This window comes from Emys orbicularis, chromosome 2 (assembly GCF_028017835.1).
Source record: "Emys orbicularis isolate rEmyOrb1 chromosome 2, rEmyOrb1.hap1, whole genome shotgun sequence".
NCBI classification, from domain to species: Eukaryota; Metazoa; Chordata; order Testudines; family Emydidae; genus Emys; species Emys orbicularis.
This window is the reverse complement of record NC_088684.1, coordinates 17,138,778-17,163,744: the sequence shown is the minus strand read 5'-3', so window position 1 is coordinate 17,163,744 and position 24,967 is coordinate 17,138,778. Positions and strand designations below refer to the sequence as shown.

General features: G+C 44.2%; 1 protein-coding gene across 1 annotated transcript in view; it reads right to left on the bottom strand.

Moving 5' to 3' along the window:
* Nucleotides 1-16,014, bottom strand: part of HHLA1 (HHLA1 neighbor of OC90) — a 35,677-nt gene extending 19,663 nt beyond the window's left edge. Inside the window, exons 1-13 of the mRNA XM_065397644.1 lie at nucleotides 15,939-16,014; nucleotides 14,051-14,110; nucleotides 11,439-11,519; nucleotides 10,871-10,954; nucleotides 10,695-10,778; nucleotides 8,967-9,050; nucleotides 7,151-7,207; nucleotides 6,949-7,035; nucleotides 4,653-4,745; nucleotides 3,073-3,300; nucleotides 1,639-1,713; nucleotides 1,076-1,147; nucleotides 749-820 (exon numbers count right to left, since the gene is read on the bottom strand). Coding sequence (XP_065253716.1) covers nucleotides 749-820; nucleotides 1,076-1,147; nucleotides 1,639-1,713; nucleotides 3,073-3,300; nucleotides 4,653-4,745; nucleotides 6,949-7,035; nucleotides 7,151-7,207; nucleotides 8,967-9,050; nucleotides 10,695-10,778; nucleotides 10,871-10,954; nucleotides 11,439-11,519; nucleotides 14,051-14,110; nucleotides 15,939-16,014 — 1,153 coding nt within the window. The remainder of the gene's footprint in view (nucleotides 1-748; nucleotides 821-1,075; nucleotides 1,148-1,638; nucleotides 1,714-3,072; nucleotides 3,301-4,652; nucleotides 4,746-6,948; nucleotides 7,036-7,150; nucleotides 7,208-8,966; nucleotides 9,051-10,694; nucleotides 10,779-10,870; nucleotides 10,955-11,438; nucleotides 11,520-14,050; nucleotides 14,111-15,938) is intronic.
* Between the last annotated feature and the right edge of the window lie 8,953 nt (nucleotides 16,015-24,967).

Genomic DNA, 24,967 nt, shown 5'->3' with positions numbered 1-24,967 from the left:
TTTCCTTCTCCTCCCTGAATCATGTTTAAAGCTTTAACTTGATTTGCTATGCAGATTTAGCCTAAGTCTACTTCTAAGCTACTATGTCTTCCAATTGCCAACTCTGGTCTAGATGATTTGGGGCTAATTTCCAAAAGAGTTCAGGGCCAGATGTTCATGGGTTCAGCACCCACAGTTGGGCCCAGATTTTTCAAGAGAGCTCCTTCTAGGCATCTAAATAGGGCCCAGATTTTCAAAAGTACTCAGCACCCATTGTGATACTTGTGGCCCCAGCTACATACCAAATCTGCACCTAATGTGCTGAGGTCTTGTGAAAATCTAGCCCCTGACGGGTATCCTTGATGTGCTGATATTTATATCACCGAAGGAGGTTGGCCTCATCCTGAGGCTTAGGGACTGCCAGACTGGTAAACAGTCTTGATTTTCTTTCTCTAGATTACATGTTGTGTGTAAAGCAACAGCGATTGACTTTTATTAGTAGGAGTATTTGAAGCATGCTATTTTCTTTTGGATAAGGGAGTTTTCAGATTCTCCCCAAAGTTAAAAACAACACATGTAACACATAGGTGAATGCCTTTTTAGTAACATGTTTTATATATTAGAGTTACATGACTCACAAATGGAACCAAAGTGAAAGTGGCCCCTTTTATATATGGGAGCACACAAATATATGTAACATCAAAATATGACTCGAGCAAGTGTATATTGTCAGTACCCCCATTTTTTGCTGCAGAGAGCAGGTACTTACTGGAAGCTGTATGCAGTTTTGGTAACACTTCAGGCTTGTATACAGGGGTAGACAACAATAATGAAGGCAGATCTGTTATAAATGAAGGGAGGAAAAGAATATATCAGGCCCTGGCATTTTAATAGAAACATATGGCAGGTTCAGTAAAGGATCAATAGACCACATAGAATTACACATTTGACAAATCATCTGTTTATATATGTGTGTATGTATGAGCCCACATACAGGGACAAATTAATTAATTCCTCTATCATAAATGTACCAGGCAGCATTCTTTACAGGTTATCTCAAAACAACCTCAGTCTTGTACATAAGAAATAAACTTACCCGACTCCGTTTGGACAGCTACTTTGGTTACTTCAGGAGAAGCTGGCTGTGTCCAGAATGGATACATTTCAGCTATGGGAACAAAACCAAACATGTTTCAATATCATTTTAATTGTTATGATTTCTTACCTGTATAATGCCAACAGCATGCTTGGTGTGCTATAGGCAGATAAAGACACAGGAATCCTGCCCCCCTTGAACTAGATGGCATATAAAATATGGGGAGATGATGAAAGGTGAAGTTCAACATGCATATTGTTAGTCCCAAGGTTTTGGCAGGTCACGAACTAGGTGAGGGTAGACATGGATTTACAATACGCCCCCTAGCATAATTAAAAAGGCCGGGAGCATGTCAGAGAGGACTTTCTAGGCATACAAGCCACCGTGGCAGAAGGCCCGGGCATGAGAAGAACAGAAAGTGGCTGATAGCTAAGTGGCTCGCGTGGAGTGAAGAAGGCTGAAGAAAAAGTCAGGAGCATGGAGGCCTTGGCTGGGTAAGTAGCTGCTGTAGGACAGTTCTAATAATTTTACGTAGCTCCCCTACAATGATGAAATCTCCTCACTAGAAAGAGGAAGAAGTTTCGGCAAATCCTGCATTTGTTCAGCAGAGATGGAGGGCATTGGTGAAGAGGTAACCGCTGCGGAAACAAAGAACGTAAATTAAACTGTCCAGCCAGATTTCAGAGCTAATTCAATACGAGTCACATAATATATGTCTATGGGAAAGAATTATGGACTAGATTTTCAAAAACATCGAGTGATTTTTGTGTGTCCAACTTGAGACTGGAGCTGCATGGAGAGAGGTCATTCCATTTCGTGGAGGCGCTTCATATTTCAGAATTAGTTTTTGTTCCAATTTGGAATGAAAACCCAAAGTTTAGAAATTCTCTGTGAAAGAGAACAGTGCCCCAGCTCCAGGGCAGTCCACCAAGGGACCTTGGAAGCCCTGGGGCTCTGGTTCATGGGGAGCCTGCATGATGGGCTGCCCAAGAGTGCCTGACCTTGGAAGCCCTCTGTCCCCAATTGGGCTGGGAGCCACAGTGCTTAGGAGTCATGGCTTCCAGGCTCTCAGTTCCCTATTAGACCCCCGGGTGGGCTGCCAAAGAGAAGGAAGGGAAAACTGGCAGGAAACCAGGCACGTGTGTGCCAATTCTGCCACAATTTAATCGAAATCGAACCATCTCCATGAAAAATCACTTGTCACTTTTGAAAATCATGGCCCAAGCTCTTTCCTCATCTGACTTGAAATTTTTCAACTTTGACACGTACGGAAGCAAAAAGTTACATGTGCTGGCTGCTGCTGATGTTTGTGGGAGCTTTGATCTCTGGGTGGGCAAACTGTGCCCTTATATGCACACACTAGCTCTTGTTTGGCCTTTTGAGGTACTACCAACCTAACTCGCTTCTCTTCCCTTCTTATGCTCAGGTTTTCGGGTAGAGGTTGGGGTGTTTAATGTCTGGAGGGTCAGAAGAAGAGTTTCTATTGTTCTTTGCACCCCTGGGACACTGCTCCCTGAAAATGACAGGGATAGGCGGGGGCTGATGTAATTTGTTGAATTTGAGGACTGTTTTCTCAAGATGGCAGCGAGCTCAAGCCTGATGCTTTTCCTCAGGAAGTAACATTTCAGTGGATTGGGGGCCACAGAAAATCCATGGCTGGAACTAACAGGAGCTGTTTTTCTCTCCCTTCCCCATCCTGTTAAGCCCACATTCTCCTTCCAGCACACAGCCCCTGAGTAGCTCTGCAGAGGGTAGGAAGTTGGGCCAAGAAAGAATCATTTCCCCGGGCTACAGAGTGCCTGAAGAGTCACTCCACAGCTGCTGCTCCAATGCGCTCCCTACACAGGCAGGGAGGACAAGCTGAGTGATCACATGAGCAGGATTTGGCCTGTAAGCCTCACTGAAGATGTATAAGCAAAGGACATAGTCTACTGAGTGAGTGAAAGCCCCTTATGTTCCCAGGCATCTGATTACAGCAGACCATTCTCTGAACTCACTTGATGGCTGCATTTGGGGTAAAATATCATAGCTTTCCATGGTAGTAGGAGGCGGCCTTGTAGTGCCATGTCCTTTTGAAGCATCTGTCTGTAACCACAAGGGCAGCTGTAGAATTGGAAATCCAGATCCTTTCAAACCAACAGTCTTTGGCCACATGGGAAATCTTGTAGAGAGGATTTCATCTCCTTTCCATGCAACAGTCTGTTCCCAGGAAGGCATCCTTGTCGCTAAAGCCATAAAGGAGCAGGAAGGATGTTGTTATCTGATGGCACATGGATGTACACGTCTACTGCAGCACAGCCAATGCCAAAACATGCAGAAAATGGCGAACATAACACTTTGTGGAACAGTCATGGCTACAGTACATATGGTAAAACCTGTTGATTCCTAGTACACGTTGAATGGCAACTACTCAACCTCATTAGCGAGGCCAGGGGAGAGATGGATGCATGGTACAATTTCATTTCATTCAACATTTTCTGTTTTCTGAGTGGAAAAACAAAACAAAAAAGTTTTCAAAAACAAACATCTTACTGAAAAGTTTTCTGTTTATTGTAAAAAAAAAGGGGGGGGGGGAATTAAATGTTATTTTTTAATTTTTTCCCCTAGAAAATAATTCTACTGTTTCCTAACCAGCTCTACTGCTGAGCTAAGAGGTGAGGGTTAAGGAGGGGGAATCGTGTGAAGGGCATGTGGGGAAAAAGAAGAGGGATGAGTTTGGTGGGAGTGGGGGGGGGGCAGAAACTGGGATTTGAGAAGGATTGGGGAAATTGGGTGGAGGGAGTTGAGACTGGGAATGTGAAAGACAGTGAAGGTTTGGTGTGAGAGGCTTGAGAGACAGCTCAATGGAAAGGGAAAGGGTTTGGGGATAAAGAGAAAAGTGTCTGTGAGAAGGAAAAAGATGAATATTTAGAGATAGCTGGGAGAGAAAAGATGGTCCAGTAGCTTGGGCCCTGGCCTAAGACTTGGCAGATGTGGTTCAAATTCCTGCTTTGCCACAGACCTCCTGCGTCTCCTTGGGAAGTCACTTAGCCTCTCTGTGCATTCGTTCCCTATTTGTAAAATGGGGATAAATAGCTCTTCCCTCCTCACAAGCTATTTTGAGGATAAATACATTGAAGACTGTGAGCTACTACAGTAACGGAGGCCATGTAAGTACCTTCGATAGCTAGATAGAGAAAGAGGAGACAGACTGGTGGGAAGGAGGGGTTTATGGGGAGAATGAGTGAGATTTGGGAAGCATCTTGAACAGTCTCCTCCATCTCACATGCCCTGCAACCACATTTCCTTAATTCACATCCCTCCTTAAGACATTTCTTCTGCGAACAATGAAGTTATTTAAAAAGAAACTTTGGGCCACTCTGTGCACAGAACTTCGAATCCCCAATCAGACACTATTAGCCTGATGTGTAATGTTTCTCCAGTTTACATATCTTGTGCTTTAGGAAAAGGCTGTGCCTTCCTCTAGATTTTGTCCTGCACCGAGCACACAGTGGTGCGAACCAAATAAGAGACATGAATGCATTTCAACTAGTCTGCCCAGGAGATTCAATATTTAGCTCTGAGGATACTTGCGTACTTTTAAATGTCCAAATGTCTTCAGGGAGCTCGTCCATGATCTTGTCAGGGTCTTCTCGTAAGGTCATTAAGCTGGGAAGAATTGAGTCTATATCTTTTAGTTAGTAAAAGTTAGAGTTAGTCGTATCCTATCATGCTCATAATCTACAACAAATTTGATAGCATTTGGATATGTAAATCAAACACACGGGTTTAGCTCTAGTTCTGGTGTAAGAGAAACAACCATTGTCTTTGAAAGAAAAGTAGCTATTGGGCAAAACGTCTATATGTTTTTACTGTTTTGTTAAATAGGAGAAATAATTCTCTTGGACTTAATCATGCACAGATAAAATTCTCATTGACTTCACTTATAATATTTGTGATGTTCATATTGAGCAGAAGATCAATTCACCAGTGGAAGCGTGAGGCCAACACTTCGGGGGGAGGGATAGCTCAGTTGTTTGAGCATTAGCCTGCTAAACCCAGGATTGTGAGTTCAATCCTTGAGGGGGCCACTTAGGGATCTGGGGCCAAATCAGTATTTGGTCCTGCTAGTGAAGGCAGGGCACTGGACTTCATGACCTTTTGGGGTCCCTTCCAGTTCTAGGATATCTCCATTTGTTATTTTAGGTGTAGCTCAATCTACCATGCAGTTTAGGTTACTACAACAGGTGTTACTGTAGCAACTGGCCAAGTGTGTCTTATCCCCCTCTAGTGGCTAGCTAACATAGAAGATAAGAGCTTATTACTGCTGAGAGTTAATGGAGTTAGTCCTTTAAATCAAGTGCAGTAGATTTAGTGTGGTTTTGGTACTGACAGTTCCTAGCTCTGGAGATCCTATTTTCATACAAGTGTTTGTTATTTCGGGGACATTCACCTAGATTTACTTTCCCAGATGCATATCTATGGAATGAACACAAGTGTCTTACAAACCTTACAGACTATACTAGATACCAAATATCATCCATTCATCTCTATAGGAAGAGACTGGGCTGCAGTGACTGACAAGTTCACTGCTAGATAGAATGCTAGCTCCCTCACCTCCCATCCATATCTTAGTCCCTCCAAACATCTGGAGAAGCCACAGCTCATGGGGTCATGACTACACCTACCTCTCACACCACACTCATGTGGTGCATAAAGAAAAGACTCTCCTTTTCTGCCCCTAAACATGGTACCAGCATGTCACGCATCCACTAGACACCTCTCCATTATCTCCCACCTTTCAAAGAGATGTGCAAATTCCCCACCATATCTCCAACTGGGGTAAATGCAACACCTTTCCCCTAAATGACTATGCTTTTGTATTCAAATTAGAAATATATATCTCTGGCTTCTTTTCTCTCAGTAAGCAAACCACAGACACTTCCTAAATCTTACACCAGGCACTTAAGACCACACTCAAAGGATAAAGCATTAGATGAACATCTAATCAAACTTCTTATTATTTTCTATTAATTATTTGTGCTTTCTGAGAGCAAATTCAAGGCCATAGTAGTGCTGTTGAATCAAATCCTATAAGGTTTTGAACATCTACAATCCCCAAGGAAGTCAAAGGGCTATGGGTATGCTCAATACCTATCACCAATTAAGGGCCTGATTGAAAGCCCATTGAAGTCAATTGGAAGATTCCCAGGGCTTGTCTACACTACTGCGCGGGGTCGATCTAAGATACGCAACTTCAGCTACATGAATAGCGTAGCTGAAATCGACGTACTTAGATCTACTTACCGCGGTGTCTTCACCGTGGTAAGTCGACAGCGGACACTCTCCCGTCGACTCCACTTATGCTCCTCATTCTGGTGGAGTACCAGAGTCAACGGGAGAGCGTTAAGCGGTCGATTTATCGCGTCTAGTATAGACCCGATCTGGCGGGTAGTGTAGACAAGCCCCCATTGACTTCAATGAGTTTTGGATTAGGTCATAAAGGTCAGACCAGGGCTGGATTTCCAATTAGGCACAATAGGCACGTGCCTAGGGGCGCCGGTGTTCTAGGGAGGCCTTACCTTTCTAAAACTGTGTGGAACACGAAGGTCAGCTGTAGGCAGGGGGGCTCTGAAGATGCTGTGCCTAGGGGCTTGTAAGGTGTAAATCCAGCCCTGGGCCAGACACTTCATCCACTGAAATCAATAAAAGTTTTGCCTTCAATGGATGAAGAATCTGACCCTACATTTGGTGATGTGCCAGTGTTGCATTTAACTCATACACAGTTTCCTGTGGTTATGTGTAGGATAAACAGACAAGTAAATCTCTTCATTCATTGCAGTGGTAACACGAAAACTTGTTGTTATTCATTTCTTCCTTCAGGATGTACTTACCCAGGAGCGCAGACATATTACTGGAAAATGTGTAATTAATAACAGGAGATTTCTCTATCATTTCCCAAAAGTCAGACATATTTCTGCCTGCAAAAACACATGCACAGAAATAACAAAGTGGATTAAAGCAGTAGATTCTTGAATCAATCAGTGCTGTAAGTGTAAGGGTTATAGTCTCGGAAGGGATAAGTTCTACATTTACCTGTTCGGCCTGCCATCACGCAGATATAGATACAGTCTGAATCATTGCTCTGACTCACTGAAAGGAAAACAAATGTAGATCAAATGCTTTTTATTAGTGTACTTTAAAGGAGTTGAACTCATAGCGTCAAAATCCACCTAGTAGGGGTGACTACTAGAGCTGGTTGAAAAATCCCAATCCAAACTTGTTTTTTGACAGAAAATTTGGTTTTTGACTAAATGAAATTTTTCACAAGTGTCTGCTGTCCCTAGAAAATTCCAATTTTCTTCAAAGAAGCAAGATATTTCAGTTGAAAAGTGAAATATTTTTATTTGAATATGCCTCTGTGGTGTCTCGTAGGAACTGTAGTGTAGGTGCCTCATGTTCCTTGTCTCCTCTATGAGCTAGACTCCTCCTTGTGAACTACATCTCCCATGATGCACCATATGCAGGGATTCCCATGATGCATTGCCTCTGTTGTCCAAGAGGGGAGATGGTGGTACCTCACGGAAGATGTAATCCAACTAGGGAGTCCACCTTATGCAGGACAATGGGAACATAAGACATCTGAACTACCATGAGGCATTGTGATAGCATTTCCAAATGAAAATATTTTTGTTTTCAGCTGAAGTATTTTGGTTTCTGGATGAAATTTTTCAATATTCAAATTTCCTCCAAAAAATAGACCAAATATGATTTTTTCCCTTTTTTGTCCAAATTTTCCATGAAAAAAATCCCCATTTCAAACCAGTTCTAAGAGCTACTCACCAGTATAAGAGGAGCCTAGGTTGGAAGAGTCCTGTCTTGAGTCTGGTTCACTCCCAAATGTACAGTTTTTTAAATAGCAAATAATATATCAACAGTTGTTTTTACAAGATTACCAATTAACTGCACCTCAGAATTTGAAGTCTTCCTATTAATCTGTCTGTCAATATAGTTAGGAAATTCTGCAATTTTAAGGTAATATTATTTATGGTTTGATTATGCAGTCCTTAGTCAAGTTGATGTGCAGTAGCTCAGATGAGCAGTCTCTAAAGTCAGTGGGATTCCTTGTGGAGTAAGTTGCTCCCAGATGTAAGGAAAGGTATCAGAATCTGACCCTGAGTTATATAAGGCAATTGACAGGATTTTAAGGGTAATAACCAAATCAAATAATTTTCAAAGGGATATTTATCCCCTAAAAATATTCAGGAAAAGTTAGTCCCACATTTTGGTCCAGATTCTGATACATATACTCAAGTTGAATAGTACCTTACTCCAGGAGATAATAATAATAATGATAATAATAAATAATATCCAGGGCTTATAATCAGTAGATCTCAATGCACCTATAAAGGCATATCAAAGCACCAGTCTACAGATGGGGAAACTGAGGCACACAGAGATGAAGTGACTTGCTCAAGATCACCCAGCCGGTCAGTGGCGGAGCTGGGACTAGAAGCCATGTCTTTGGAATCACAGTCCAGCGCTCTATGCACTAGGCAACATTGCCATCCCCTGTCCCACTGAAGTCAATAAGTACTTGTGGAGAAAGTTTGAAGGACTATTTGTGGAATGTGATACTAAAGTTGACTAAGGGAACCTTAATCCAGCCCTAAATTAATCCCTTTACATTGTTGGTCATATGTTACAAAGATGCTGACAATAATTCATTACATTATGAAACAGAGTTTTAATAAAAATATTTTCTCAAGGTGATGGTTTACAGTTGCAGCCCCTATTCTGTGAGGTCAATACTGCTGGTGAAGCAGTGCGGATAGCTACCACCTTAGTGTTCAGAACATGCCCTTTCTATGTTCCAGGAGTGAACAGGACAATGATAAAAAGAAATGCACACCTGAGACAATGGAGGTTGATTTGAAAATTTCTGTGAGGTAACTGGTGGAGTTTCCAATAATATCAACAAGTAAAGCTGTAAAATCTAGAAGACAAAACAGAGCAGGTTTACAATCCGAGGCCCCAGTTCAGTAGCCCATCCCTGTTCAGCAAAGCACTTACGTAGGTGCTTCACTTTTAGGCACGTGCTTTGCCTTTGATTTCAGTGGTAATTAAGAATGGGCTTAAAGTTAAGCATGGGCTTAAGTGCTTTGCTGAATAGGGATGGATTTAAGTACAAACTTAAATACTTTGCTGACCTGGGACTCAAATGCTTATCAGTAGGAATGCTCTGAAATATAACAGAGAGGTTAAATACTGCATACAGGGAAACGTTCCCTTATGTGTACATGGCCTATGTGCCACTGAAATCCCACTTAGGTGCTACATAAACTCCCAAAATAAGACTTACGTGATGCCAAGGCCTTCACTGGCCCTCTACACTGAAGAGAAAATCACTTTTAGAGCCAACACTGTGGTATCAATGTTAGCAGCTTTTCAGTACATGGCATTTATATTAGAGTGAACTTGTGTAACTTGGCTTAGGAAATCAGCAAGAGAAAGGAATACAGGCCACAAATGTAAGCTTAGCCCCCGTGGCCTTTAATTTGTAGACAAATTGCTTAGTGTTATTCTCTTTCCCCTAACTTCTGTCTTTTTATCTTCCAAACCTTTTATTACTTTGCTTGCCAACTCATAGGAGCAGTTTTGTGTCGTATTTGTACCGTGCCTAGCACGATGTGCCCCTGGTCCATGAGGGGTGCTCTTATGGGCTATCACAATACAAATAAGAAATAAATAATCCTAATTATGGTAGTACCCAGAGTTCCCAAGTGGGGCACAGGAATCCCATTGTGCTAGGTGCTGCACACACATATGTGCAGACATGAGTTCTAGCCCCCTAAAGCAGGAGAAATAACCAGGATTATGGAATATCCTTTTCATGTGTCACAGCTGGGACACTGTACCGGCCCAGAGCCATGCCCAGGTTGGTGCAAGAACAAGGGGCACGGAAGCACCATATGACTCTGTAAAACAGCTGGATGCCAAGTCACCAGCGCTGGGAAATGGCCAGGTGCACAAAATGGGAAGAAGTGGCCTCACACACATTCTGGAATTTGAACAGTGCTCAGAGGGGGTGGGGGGAATTTGTGCAGTGGAGCTCCTCACTCCAGTAAACTGCCTTATATAGACCCCAGTCTTCTTTTCCTCCTTCCCCCACTCTGGGCTTAGAGGGGTTACTGCAGGCTTGGTCTGGAGGGACCCCTGGACATCTCCAGGGAGCTGAGAGCAGCTAGAGAAGCTAAATTGTACTATAAAATTGAACCCACGGATATCAGCTATTGCTGGGAGGCTCTAAAGGGGCTGTCTTTCCCCCCCTTTCCCCTTGCATTCCCTATGAAGAAATGCAGGGTTTTTTCCCCCAGTGGCAACTCATCTTGTCTGCTTGGCTGATAGCTCCATCCCAGGGCTGCCAGCAGGGAGCAGTCTTCTGGTGCTCAGTTCACTGAGTCTCTCCAGTGCTTCAAACTAGCCACTTACCATGGCTTTTGACTTCAATGTGACTACAACTCTCTCATGAAGAAAGTTGCAGGACTGGGGCTGAGAACCTGCAGCTCAAATGGAAACAATTTGGCTTAAACACACTCAAACGCCAGCCCGCTCTCAGTCACACTGCTTTTACACCCACCTGTTAAGTCATTTGTCATGTTGTTTAAACAGTAGCAATACCTCATAGGGAACTTGCTGGGGTCAACATTTTTCAGGTTAGAAACTGCAAAGAGGGACAGTGGAAACTGAAATCTTGATGGATTCACCTTCTAAGAAAATGCATTTGAGAGTAGAATAAAACGGTATGGTACCCACTGTTATAAATGGCGACCGAAACTTTGTGGAAGGCAAACGAGCTGTAAGAGGTAATGCTCAGCAAAGAGAAGAATTTTTTGGTACCTGCAGAAAAATGTGCACGTCTGTTAATGACTTTGATGGGTTATTTGTAACCCAGCTATTGAGTCTGATATAACAGTGGCATGATTTTATTTCTAAAGCACACCATACAAAGACTGTAGACAGATGCATTTGAATTTTGTTTTCATTGCGATCTAGCAGAAATAATTTTAAATAACCATTTTTAATTTTAAGCAAACAAAACTAGAGGGACCAGTACAAAAATAGATGGTGGTTTGGGAGGAATGAAAGGGCAATACAATAAATGTGGATCAAAGAGATCATTCTAAAGACACCTTGTTAATAATTATACACACACACACACACACACACACACCATGTTACAGCAACTCATCCAAATACAGCAGTATACCATACTGTATTTTTACAGCTTTGTCCCCTAACTCCTTTAGCTCCATATTTCAACTTATGTGGCGCTGACAGTCCACAACATTTTTCACATCCTTTTGTAGCACAACAATGTTACCTTTGAGAGCTGTATTTAACATTCCGTTCACTAGTTCAGTCAGGTTAATCGCAGCCAGATCAACGGATTTGGCAGGCAGCTCTGAAAAAGAAGCAGCATTTCTGAACATCAGACAGTGCTAGGAACCTGTCAATGTGCTGTGTATATATTCCTCTAAATGACTTGGATAAAGTGATTCAGTAAGACGCTACCATCTGCGGGAAAATGAAAACATCAAATTGCATATTAGGGCTAGAAAACAATGTCTGGTGACTCTGAGAAGCTAAATATACCATGAGAGCAATGCAATAGCTGATACTAGAATCAGGTGAGAACAGCAGGCGCAGTGCTACGTCAAAATGAAGACAGGGCACTGTATATGCATTCACTAATTAAAAGGCACTTTTGACAGTGTTCCTCAGTGCTCTGCTGTGGATGCCATATTATTCAGTAAAATCCTAGGATGTTAGAGTCCCTTAGTGGGCAACACACATTTTCATTAAAGTGCCGATTTATAAACCACACTCATCTGGAAGAAGTTTTCTCTTAAATTTCCACCTGTGCATGTTGCATAGAATTGGAATGAAGATTCGGCTATTTTAATGAGATGCCCTGATTGGCCGAGGAGAATAACCTAACTAGAGCTGGTCAATTTTTTAAAATTTGAGAACATTTTCTGATCAAAAATTGCTAGGGCTTTTTTTCTAACTGACAATTTTGTAGAAAATGTTTTGTTTAGTTCAAACAAGGCAATTAAAAACAAAGTGACAGGGCAGGGGGGGAGGAGGGCATGACTGAGCAGGGGAGAGATAGCTCAGTGGTTTGAGCATTGGCCCAGGGCCGGCTCCAGGCACCAGCCCGCCAAGCATGTGCTTGGGGCAGCACCTGGAGGGGGGCGGCGCTCACCCGGGGAGAGCGGGGCCGCGGCCGGGCTCTCCGCCCTCCTCCCGGCGCTCCGGCCGGTCGGGGAGAGCGGGGCCCCGGCCGGGCTCGCCGCCCTCCCCCGGCGCTCCGGCCGGCAGGGGAGAGCGGGGCCGCGGCTGGGCTCTCCGCCCTCCTCCCGGCGCTCCGGCCGGTCGGGGAAAGCGGGGCCCCGGCCGGGCTCTCCGCCCTCCTCCTGTTGCTCCGGCCGGTCGGGGAGAGCGGGGCCCCGGCCGGGCTCTCCGCCCTCCTCCCGGCGCTCCGGCCGGTCGGGGAGAGCGGGGCCCCGGCCGGGCTCGCCGCCCTCCTCCTGGCACTCCGGCTGGCCAGGGAGAGCGGGGCCACCCTCCCCCGGCGCTCCGGCCGGCCGGGGAGAGCGGGGCCGCGGCTGGGCTCTCCGCCCTCCTCCCGGCGCTCCGGCCGGTCGGGGAGAGCAGGGCCCCGGCCGGGCTCTCCGCCCTCCTCCCGGCGCTCCGGCCGGCCGGGGAGAGCGGGGCTGCGGTCGGGCTCACCGCCCTCCCCCCGGCGCTCTGGCCGGCCGGGGAGAGCGGGGCCGCGGCCGGGCTCTCCGACCTCCTCCTGTCGCTCCGGCCGCCGGGGAGAGCGAAGCCGCGGTGAGCTCGCCGCCCTCCCCCGGCGCTCCAGCCGGCCGGGGAGAGCGGGGCTGCCCTCCCCCAGTGCTCTGGCCGGTCGGGGAGAGCGGGGCCGCGGCAGGCTCGCTGCCCTCCCCCGGCGCTCCGGCCGGCCATGGAGAGCGGGGCCGCCCTCCCCCGGCGCTCTGGCCTGGGGCGGCAAAAAAGCCAGAGCCGGCCCTGCATTGGCCTACTAAACCCAGGGTTAAGAGTTCAATCCTTTGGGAGCCATTTAGGGATCTGGGGCAAAAAAAAATCTGTCTGGGGATTGGTCCTGCTTTGAGCAGGGGGTTGGACTAGATGACTTCCTGAGGTCCCTTCCAACCCTGATATTCTATGACAAACCCAAGCCAGGGGGAAAAAATCAATGTTGGGCAGGGGAAAAAAATTCTATGACAATGTCTTACCATTTTTGATCAGCTCTGAACCAACATGTTACAAACATGTTCTCTGACAAGTGGAAATGAAAAACCCAACTCACCTAACTTGGGTATTTAGAACAACGGGAAAGCTGCAGTACATACAGTGCAACTAGGAGCCAGGAAGAGACATAGAAGCCACACAATGTGCTATAGAAACCAAACCACTCCTCCTCCTCGCTAAGAACCCATCAGAGGTTAGCAGGATGGTTTCTGGAACGTAAATGGGGTTGCAGCCCGTGTCAGGAGGGCGCCAGCCACTGGAAGCGGTGTCCGGTTTGGGTACATGTTAGGATGAGAATGAGAGCGTCCAAGGGAACCAACAGTTGGCAGGAGGGATGCTCATGGAAAGATGGATATCATAGGAAGCAGCAGAAGAGTGGTCTTCAGTTTGCATGATAAACAGGGAGATGGCTGCTGAGTCCCTTTCCAGGGTTTCAGGGGAGTTAGGCGTCAAGAATGGGGTGCGGTTGTTTCTAGGGGGGTAGCTGTAGGGAACAGTGGCTGTGGAAGGGTTTGCCTGGCTGCTGTTCCTGAGTGGAAATTACTGAACAGGAGTCCACTCACCAAGCAGCGCCCATTGAGCTAGCTACCGTACTTCTGACTCAAACTTAACCCCACACAATCAGAGTAACTTCTGAAGCCATGTGCCAGGCCTTACCTGCAGTAGCCAGCACTGGCACGCTCTTCTCCTTCTTATTTTCTCCTTTTATGCCTGCAGCTGTAAAATGGAGAAAGTGGAATCTGAGAAATGACTTTCCCACTCAAATGACCATCCAGGAATCTCCAGGGGTTTCTCTGTTGCCAGCTGTGATGGCTGTGAAATGGTTGGACAATAGTATTGCGAACTAGTCCATCATTCAGAGCCACATGTTATTTCTATAATGGCAGCAGAGCGTGTACATACCAACAAGGAAGAATCTGACCCTAAAATGACCTAGCTTTTAAAGGAACAAAGGTTAAGAAATTAGCTTTTCTCTCCCCTGTCCCCACCTCCCACCCCGCCCCGCCTCCGGCCTGAGCTTGCTTTCAGTGAAGTCAATAGCATAACACCCTTCAATTTCAGTGGTACAGGAGCAGGCCCTTAATACAAGTGAGTAACTTCCTTTAACAGGAATCAAAGGAAGAAGAGAGCCACAAAGTGTTATAGAGATTGAGTGCCAGGTTTGCAAGCACCATTACCCATAAGATGCAAAGGATGATGCGGCATGCCATCCTGAAAACGGTGACCGCTACACGCATGCTGATTAGTCAAAGCTTGCTATTTGATATGTTACTGCTTCTTCTGGGTAGTCGTACAGCTAAGGTGCTGGGCTGGGATTCCAGAAATCAATTCCTGGCACTGTCTTGTGTTACCTTGGGCAAATCACTTAATCTCTGTGCCTCAGTTCCCTGTCTGTGAAACGAGAATAATAATACTCCCTTTGTTTGCCTTATAAACTCTTCAAGGCAGGGACTGTCTCTTCTCCTGTGTTTGAACCAGGCCCAGTACAGTGAGCCCCTGATCTTAGCTGGAGCCACTAGAAACAACCATAACACAAATAATACTTAAGAATGGTAATGTTGAAGAGATAGGCTCAACAGTGCTGGGGAATGAGGTCTTCCATTTATTTGCAGATCATGTGGCCCAGACAGCATCAATGCAAACTTCTCAGGGCAACATACCTCTCTACCTTAATCCTGGTATAACAGCAATGACTTGTCGGCAGGCAGGATTGAACCTGGGACCTCTGAAGCTTAGTGTATGAGCCTCTACTGCATGAGCTAAAAGGCAGATTCTTCTAAGCCAACGCTGTTACAGGCTCATCAATCTCTAGATGGTCTAGGTGCCACTAGAAGGGGACAGAGCACCACACCAAGTGGGCATGGGCTACACTGGCAGGCTCAAGAAGATGGTTCATTGTGAGTCCCATCAATTGCTGGCCTCTCTGGTATGTTAATTAGTTCTAACACCTCTGTGACACAGAGGCTGTTAGGCAAAAGGTCTCATTCTTTGCAAACATCTCTCCTCAGACCTGAAAATGCACTACACCAAACACATATCTTACACACATCTATTTATCCATAAAGAGGAATATATAACATATCTACAGAGAGCTCATAACTTGTCAAGATTCACAATCAGTGTGAGATGCCTGCATGGGTAATATTTAAGGAATAATGTATTTATATTGAAATTATGCTTTATGGACTTGGGGTAAAACTTAGTCACTGGGGCCAATATGTATCAGTGATGGCCCATTCAGGCAGGTGGGACTTGTCACCCCACCCTGTCTAGGTGGTGATGCTACAAAATTTCAGCCAGTAATAGCATTTTTAACTACCTAAGGAAGTGGAGAATCAGGCACCCTGGCCTGAGCCTGTATTTTCTATCTCCCTTAGGTGAAAGCAGGTTGGCGTGTCCTTTTGGCTTTGAGAGTGATGGATGGGAAAAACATTTTGGATGTTCCCGGGGCAATATCAAAGTGCACGTGCTGGGGAAATTACTTTATCATGTCTCAGAATAAATTGTCGGTGAAAGTGGCGTTTCAAACACACTTCACACTTACCCAAGTTCCATACGAGAAGGAGGCATAGATATCCTGCACTCAATTTAACAGGCACATGCTGATGGAACCATGGCATTTTGGAAACCTACTTCCAGTCGCTTCAACTGTTTTAGGAGAAAGAAACAAGATTTTGGTGAGCCTACATGGATCCAATGCATTTGTCAGTTTCAGTTTTTCCAACTTTTGCAATATTTTGTGTTGTTCTTAATCTCTGGATGCTAGAATCACATGAGAATCTTGGATTTTACTTGAAAAAAACAAAACAAAACTAAGTCTCTCACCCTTGTGATTGCAGAGAAAAAGCTAGAAAATGTGACCTGAAAGCTAAAAATCTCAGAAGGAAAAAAAACCCAAAAACATGAAAAAACTAAACCAAAAATCTAGAATTTCTTATTCGTGATTTTTTATTCAGACTCATGATATTTTGGGCTCTGACTCAAGGTTTTTGAATGATTGGGACTGTCAATATTGCAGTTTACAGATGTTTCAAAGACTCATACTTAGAGCTGGTTAGGAAAAAAAGGAAGAAGTTTTGACAGTTTTTCTTTAAATTTGTCCCCCTCCCTTTTTTTCAATATCAGAAAATGTCAGCCAGCTTCACCATTGGCTGAAACTCTGGGGGGAGATTTCATGAAAATGCAGTCAAAAGTTTTTTTAATTTAGTTTTCAACGGCAACCTTCTCCATGCTCGATAGTTAATGGTAAGAATACACACTGAACTCTTCTAAGCCTCAGGATAATACTGCTTAATTAACAAATTATTACCATTTCTATTAACCAAGTCGTCCTGATATTTAAATTGTTAGAAACTAAAATAAATTCTGAAAATAGTTGAAGTATGATTCTATTGTAAAAATGGTATTGAGGGATTCCATGTTTAGTGTGTCCATGTTACATTTACTCCTCTTACAAGAGAAAGATGTTTCTTCTAACTGCTAGTCTTGCAAACTCAAACTGGGATCTGAAAGTCAAGCTGAATTCTTTCTACCTAATGCATCATTACCATTAATAAATAACAATAATAAGGTCTAGCTCTTATATAGCACGTTTTCGTCAATCTCAAAGCTTTTTACCGAAGATATCAGTATTATCCTCATTTAACAGATGGGGAAACTGATGCACAGGGAGGTGAAATGACTTGTCTAAGTTCACTCAGCTGGCCAATGGCAGAAACAATCTAGTCGTCTAAGTCTTAGTCCAATGTTCTATTGTCTAGATCACCCTGCCCCGCCACCTGTCCAAGCCTGTTGCTTTCTGTGCACAGGTTTAGCTGAAGGCAGACTGTAAGGCAATGCGGTTGTCCAGGTGACCCTGCACTTGGAACTTAGTTAACAACTCTATTGATGAAGCATGAGACAGCCAGTAACAGCTTACTCTCCCATTGTTTTATAGCATCTGTAAAATTGACAGGAGTGAAAAAGAGTGAAACTTACCTGTCACTAAAGTCAGCAGATCTGACTGAGTACAAACAGGGAGCAGATGTGCTGACCAGGGAGGTGCTAAGAGTTGTACTTTGCCATCATCTGGTCATTTCAGTTGGGCAGTTATGTATGGTGAGCCAAATAGGGTTTTTTAAAGCACTTGTCTGTGTTGAGAGTGGTACTGAGCTGCTCCACCCCAAATCAGTCTTTTTGGGTGGGACAGAGGGATGGGAAGAGAGACGCTTTAGTCAGAGTTTTGCTAAATTTTAAATTTTAAGAGGCTTTGTTTAGCCACAGTGGGCAAAAGGTTGCTTTAATCTGCAAATATGTTATATAATTATATTAACAATGGCACTAGTCACATGATTAAAATTAAGCACATGGTTAAGTGCTTTGCTGAATCAGGGTCTAAAACAGCATAAGTAGCCTTGATCCACTGTGAAAGAGAACTGATGGAAAAAGACCAGAATTTGTCAGCCAGATATCACTGTAGGAAAGGTAAGTGAGAGCACAAAGCATGCTTGAGGACGCATGTCCCTACTGCAGCCTGTGGACAGCATGTGCATAAAGAAAGCATCAGTGACACACAAGTTTCCTTTTCGTCTCTCTGCTCTCTTCTGCTCCTAAGAGCATTTGACAAATTTGTTTAAAAAGCAAAAATAATTTTAATACAAATATTTAAGCCAAACTCCCCCATTCCATTGGCTCAAGGATTTTTCCTGTTTTATTTCTTTCTGTTGTGTGCATTGAATGAATGCCTGAGCCAGGCTCACTGTGGTAAAAGGAGACCAAATTCCCTTTCCATGCTCAGGACTGGCTCTAGGTTTTTTGCTGCCCCAAGCAAAAAAAAAAAAAAAAACCTCCAAGAGCACAACTGCCGAAGCAAAAAAAAAAAGGGCCGGAATGCCGCCCCTGAAATTGTGCCGCCCCTGAAATTGTGCAGCCCCAAGCACGTGCTTGGTTTGCTGGTGCCTAGAGCCGGTCCTGTCCATGCTCAATCTGCTCCCCCAATAAACAAACATGAAACAAAATTAACTGCTTTGATATGACAGAGTGGAAAAGGCCCTGGGGACTGGTAACAACCACAAGCCCACTACTTCACTCACACAACATAGCTGGGAGTCTTGTGGCTCAGGGTGGGATGCTCCCTCACTCGGCTGCCTGGTTTCCAGGGGCACATGCACTCTTTAGAATGGGGTGTAGCTTGTTTCCTACAGTGCACCCTGCCCGCTCTGGGAGCCAGTTTGAATGAGGGAGCCACAGTTCAGCCCCACTGGGGATGACTTCTGCGTTGAGGGTGCATGGAACAACAGTTGCTGCCCTCTCCTTCCAGCTCAGGGCCTGCAACTATTATTGGGCCTGGCACAAGCAGCACAAGATGTGGAAGTTCCCAATATTGCCAACCCCCAAAATTCAGAATCGTGAGTCAGATGCCCCAAAATCACAAGATTGGCCCCAACATCATGAGATTTTTTTTTAAAAAGCCCAGAGTATCTCGTGATTTTTGGTCTGCCTTTTGAGTTTTGAACTCCCCCTCTCCCTCCGCCTCGTGTGCAGGGTAGTTACAATGTTGTCACCTCTCCCAAATGTACAGTAAAGTGATTCCCGGCCCTGTTGCAGGAGCTCTCACTGGGGGAAACAACTAAGATTAAATTACATAGATTTGTATGAAATGATGCCAGATGGTTGCCCACTACCCCGTCTCCAGGGGAAGAGCAGCCAGTCAGAGCTGCTGTATGTGGAACTCTGCACCCACCCCTCAGGAGTTGACACCATTCTCACAGGAGGGAAGGGGGCAAGAAAGAGCCCCCAGCTCAGGGTGGCTCCACCCCCTCCTTCCTCCTCCTTTCCTGTGAAAAACGAGGCAGTCTTCCCCCTGCTCCTCCCCCCTCACCGCTTCATCCCTCCAGCACCAGGCATGGGGAAGGGGAGGAGAGGGGAGTGACGGACCCCAGAGCTGCAAGTGGAGCAGAGGTGGGGGATGAGGGCAGATGTGGGGCTGAGGGGTGGGCAGAATTGATTGCTGAGCTGGGGGAGGGGCAAAGTTGATGTGGGTGTTTGCATAATTAATTTCTGGGTTGTGGGATGGGCAATTGCGGGGCACAGAATTAATTAGAAATGTGGGGTTTGGGGAGAAGCTGGAATCAATCAAACAAAAGGAAGTACGTCTTCACACAATGCACAGTTAACCTGTTGCTGGGAGATGTTGTGAAGGCCAAAACTATAACTGGGTTCAAAAAAAGAACTAGATAAGTTCATGGAGGAAGCTGCCGGGGAGAGGGGATCTGCCCGCCAGTTGCAGAGCGCTCGGCTGCCGAGCCCTGAGCTGCCGCAGGAGGCGGCCGCGCTGAGCGTGGGGCGCGATGGCTGAGGAGCCCGCCCGCTTCGCTCCTCCGGCCGCGCCCGCCGCCGCCCCCCCCCCCAATGGCTCCTCCGGAGTCCGGCTGTGCTGCCCCCGCCCCCCACCTGCAGGAGCCCAGCGGCGGCCCGGCAGGCTCCGCTTTTTAAAAAATTGCTGGGCTGCCCGGGCGAGGGAACCAGGAAGCTGCCGGGGAGAGGGGATCTGCCCGCCAGCTGCTGCCCGCCCCACTGCTCCGCTCCCCCCAGCCCCCGGGAGAAGCGAGCAGCGCCCGTCCGCCACCCCTTCCCCCGTGCCCGGCCCCTTCCCACCGAGCCCCTCCGAGGGGGGGCGCAGCATGGCCGCAGCGTGGCCGGAGGAGCCAAGGTGGGGAGGGGCGCGGAGCGGCCGGAGGAGGAGCCAAGGAAGGGCGTGGCCAGAGGAGGAGGCAAGGGGGGGGCGCCTTATTTATGGTTGCTCCCGCTGCACTGAGAAGCTGGCTACGCCACTGCCAACAGGTAGCAGTCAGAGCCAGAATCATGTTACTCGGTACACTCAGGTGTGTTGGCAACACTAATTTTCACACACGCACACTGGGGATAGATAAGGGGAGTTTAAAAATGTGAAGACAAACAAAAAAAATATAATATTGTCTTTAAAATGAACTCTCATGATTTGAGAAGACATCCAATGATTTTGAGGGGGGTCTGACTCATGATTTTTGAACTTTTGTTGATCTGAACTGTGGATAGCTCTCATCCACCATAATTATTACTTTTGCTAACTATACTGTATGATTTTTAAATAGGAACTATTTCTTGAACATGTGGGAGAGAGGACCTTATACTAAAGTATGTTTTTAACCAACAATTATCTAAGATCTTTTTTTGGCACATCCGCACATCTCTGAGAACAGGGGGCTTAATCTGGCACTCAGCAAAACACACGTAAGAGTAAATGGGAAATGTTGCCTGTGTAAGAATTGCAGTATCAGAGACTGCATTGAGTGATGCAACAGTATCAGCAGGTGGGGCATAACATTGTGTTTTTGGAGGGAGGGTCTATAAATATGATAATTTCCCACTCATTATTCAGTCATGGAAAAGTAAACCATTATTTAAATATACTAAACTCAGAATCCTGAGAACTTTCCCTCATCAGCAATTGGTCCTCAAGTCCCTTTAACAACAAATTGGAGAGGTTCAGAGCGACAAGAATGATTCAAGTTCTGTAAAAACTTGATTACAATGAGAAATTTGAGAAGCTCAATCTATTTAGCTTAACAAAAAGAAGAATAAGAGTTGACTTGATCGTGGGGTGAAATCCTGGACCCATGGAAGTCAATGGGAGTTTTGCTATTGACTACCATGAGACCAGAATTTCACACAGGGTCTGTAAGTACCTGCATAAGGAGATGTATCTGAAACTAGAGGGTTCTTTAATATAGCTGGTCTGACAGGAAAATTTCCACAGGAAATTCTGATATTTTGATTTCTGTTTTTGTTCTGAATTTCCACAAAATGAGAATTCCAGACAATTTTGATTCAGAACTCTCAGAATGTTTTGTTTTGTCAATGTTCAATTGTTTTGCTACACTGATGTTGACATGTTTCATTTTGATAAGGTACAGATGTTTTGCTAATGTCAAAACATTCTAATATAAAACAGTAAAATATAAAAGTTGAATCAAAACAATAAAGTTGGAACAAACTGTTTATACCTTATTGAAATTAAACATTTTGATATTATTGAAATGAAATGTTTTGACATCAGAAAAATTAGAAAATAAAAATGATTTTGCCCGCCTAAAATTTTGTTGAAATTGATACATTCCTGCAAAATGTTTTAGGTTTGATGAAACTGCATTTTCTGATGATAAACTGTTTTTTTGACCAGATCTACTCTTTAATCTAGCAGACAGAGACATAACAAAATCCAATGGCTGGAAGGTGAAGCTAGAAAAATTCAGACTGGAAATAAGGAATATATTTTTAACAGTGAGAGGACTTGACTATTGAACAGCATACCAAAGGATGTGGTGAAGTCTGTACCACCTCAAATCAAGTTTGGATGTCTGTCTAAAAGACATGCTATAGCTCAGCCACACGCGATGGCCTGTTTTATACAGCAGGTCAGATGAGATGATTATCATGATCTCCTTCTGGCTTTAAAAATCTATAAATCTATGAAATTTGCATGATATAACAGGGACTGGAGAAAGCAAAGCTTGCAGCGGGCAAAGCAGAGGTGGGAGATAGAGGAACATAAAAATTGCCATACTGGAAAAATTAGGAGAGAGATGTAAAAGGGACTGGGAAAAGTAGCCAATATAACAGAACAAGAATGAAGTACAATGATTTGAGTGCTAAAATACTGTGGCTATGGAGAGAGACCTACCTCTGCCCCAGAAGTATATTAGAATATTCAGATTTTTAAATCAAACAATGTCATTCTGCATTAGAAACTCCCACCTGATATTATACCATATCTATTATGACATGATGAAAACATGATATGGAAAGATAAATCCTCAGAAAACAAATCTTGAAATACTGCTGGGGAAGAGAGATTTAACAACATCAAAGAAGTGACAGCAGCTTTGAAATAGGATTAATACACATTACTAAAGATTTGATCATGAACTGACTTTATATCGGTACAAGTTTTGCCTGAGGAAAGAATGCAGGATTTGGCTATAAAAGACAAATGCCCAGCTCATTTAACTATAATGGACACATCCTTGTTATAATTTTTAAATGGTAGCTTTCCTTTTTTACCGATACTAATGTGAGCTTTGCAATGAGTGAAATGCACAATCAGACTAAAAATATACAACTTCTTCACTGTCAAAACTAAACATTTCCAATGATTGTCATTTGACAATGTCTTTTAGATTGATAAGACACTCAGTACTAAAGAGATGGGCATGACAAAAAACACACAGATAGACCCCGAAAGCTTTGTTCCAGTGACCATTTTCCTCCCTAATGCGTCCCACGTGTAGGTTGACAGTCAAGCTCCTAGCCACAAATACTAACATCAATCAATCTGATATGCTAATTCAGCTTATTATTTATTTCAAATTAAATTTTAATATATATTTATAGCTTGAACCAGGTCACCGACACACTTAAATAACACGCAAGCTTTTAATCCAACCCAATGTTTCTAAAACCCAGATACAGCAAAAATGGTTTTGGTGTTGATAACAACCTCAGCAGTTTGGGTTACACTTATGTGACCCTAGAGATTCAGGACTAAGTACCTCTTCATTATTCTTGCCAAACAAATATCTCAAGGTAACGAACTTATTAGCTATGCTTCATTTGCACCCACTTTAATGTGACAAGTAACCATGCAGGTTGAAATATTCTCTTTTTTCCAACACAAAAGGAGTCCAATCAGATACCAACTGGTTCCCCCCCCTTATCTATAGTGCTAAACAGAGCAGAACAGAAGTTAAGAGGCTGAAGGAGAGAAAAGGGAAAGACCTCGCATACTAATTTCTCTATCTCTGTTCAGTTCCAAGATCTAAAGGTCACCCTCTCAGGTTTAAAACAAACTTTGAAAAACAGGTCTACAGAAATCTTCTCGGGCTAATATGAAAAAAGAAGTTAGTTCAACTATGATCTTGACTGAATTTCTACAGTCATCTGATTTGTATTAGATAAAACTTTACACTTTCTACAATGTCTGAATTTAAGAAATCATATGTTCTGAAAACTCTCTCCTAACATTCTTCATTTCCAGCAGCCTCAATGATTATTAATTGCACAGACTGAAATAGATTCTTTTAGGTATCTCTGCATAGCAGCACCATTTAAAACTATTCACATTTTGAATATCTAGTAATCTTTTAATACTGACTTACCTGGCTTCTCCTGATATGATGATTAACTTCAGAGAGTTTAAATAGACAGGAGGTTATCACACTGTTTTAATAAAGTCTTAGTGAAAGACAATAGTCTGTGAGTGGACAGGCTTGATAAAATTGCCTTAAAAAAGTCTTGTGAAAATGGTATTATAATCCCAAAGGAAACTAGGCTAAATGAAATAGGATCATGTGCAAGCAAAGTGCCTGTGGTATGTCCTGAATTGAATCCCTAAATGAAATGACTTAGCAGCAGTCCAGGTCAGGATGTGAAACCACTTTGGGCAGTAATTACTTACACTGAAAAATAGAACTGAAAGGATTTTTTTCCCCTTTAAAGGGACAGAGCCTTTCAATGTGATTAGGCCATTTTTGATGCTGCAGGTTAGTCATTCTGGACAACAGATACTGTAGATAGGTCTGAAGAGAATGGTGTAGACAAGTTGAAATACAGCTCAACTACAGTCAAGTAGATGAAACAAAATGCCTGCTAATACGGAAAACTTCCCGGCCATTGCTTTAGATGCGTGATGAGGGAAGAGAAGAGTTTAGAGAGTGACTATAGTGGCGACATGAAGTAATAACAATGGCACTGAGTCATGTGTCACTGCTCTACCCACTGCATCCAAAGCATCACAGGAGGAAATGAGAAGCTCAAAGAAAGGTTCCATAACCACCTCAGTCCATGAAACTCAACGTGCTCTCCAGGCATTAATGAATTAAGCCCCAAAGCAGGCCTGTGTAGTAGGGAAGTATTATGACCCCCAATATACAGAAGAGGAAAATAATGAGTAGCAAGTTAGACCCTGGCCCTATTGAAGTTAACAAGAGTTTTGTCATCCGCTTCTATGGTGCCAGGATTTCACCCAGCAAGTTGAAGATCCAAAGTTCCAAAAGTGGCTTGCGATTTTGAATGCCTTCTTTTTTGGGGTGCCCAACCTAAGTCCTGATTTTCAGAGGTCTCACCCAAAATTTAAGAGACCCAGCATTATAGGCTATATTTGGAAATCAGAACTTACAGGGATTGACCCAAAACTCATTGAAGTCAATGCAAAGACTTTGACTTCCCTGGGCTTTAGATCAGGCCCTAAGAGACCTGCACAACGTCATGAAGGTATTTATTTGGGGGGAGGGATAGCTCAGTGGTTTGAGCATTGGCCTGCTAAACCCAGGGTTGTGAGTTCAATCCTTGAGGGGGCCATTTGGGGATTGGTCCTGCTTTGAGCAAGGGGTTGGACTAGATGACCTCCTGAAGTCCCTTCCAACTCTGATACTCTATGATTATTCACCATTAACTATGGGTGCTGAATGTGTGTGTGTGTGTGTGTGTGTGTGTGTGTGTGCGCGCGCACGCGCGCATACACACACACCTGTCTGTTCTCCTGGTGGTTAGATTACT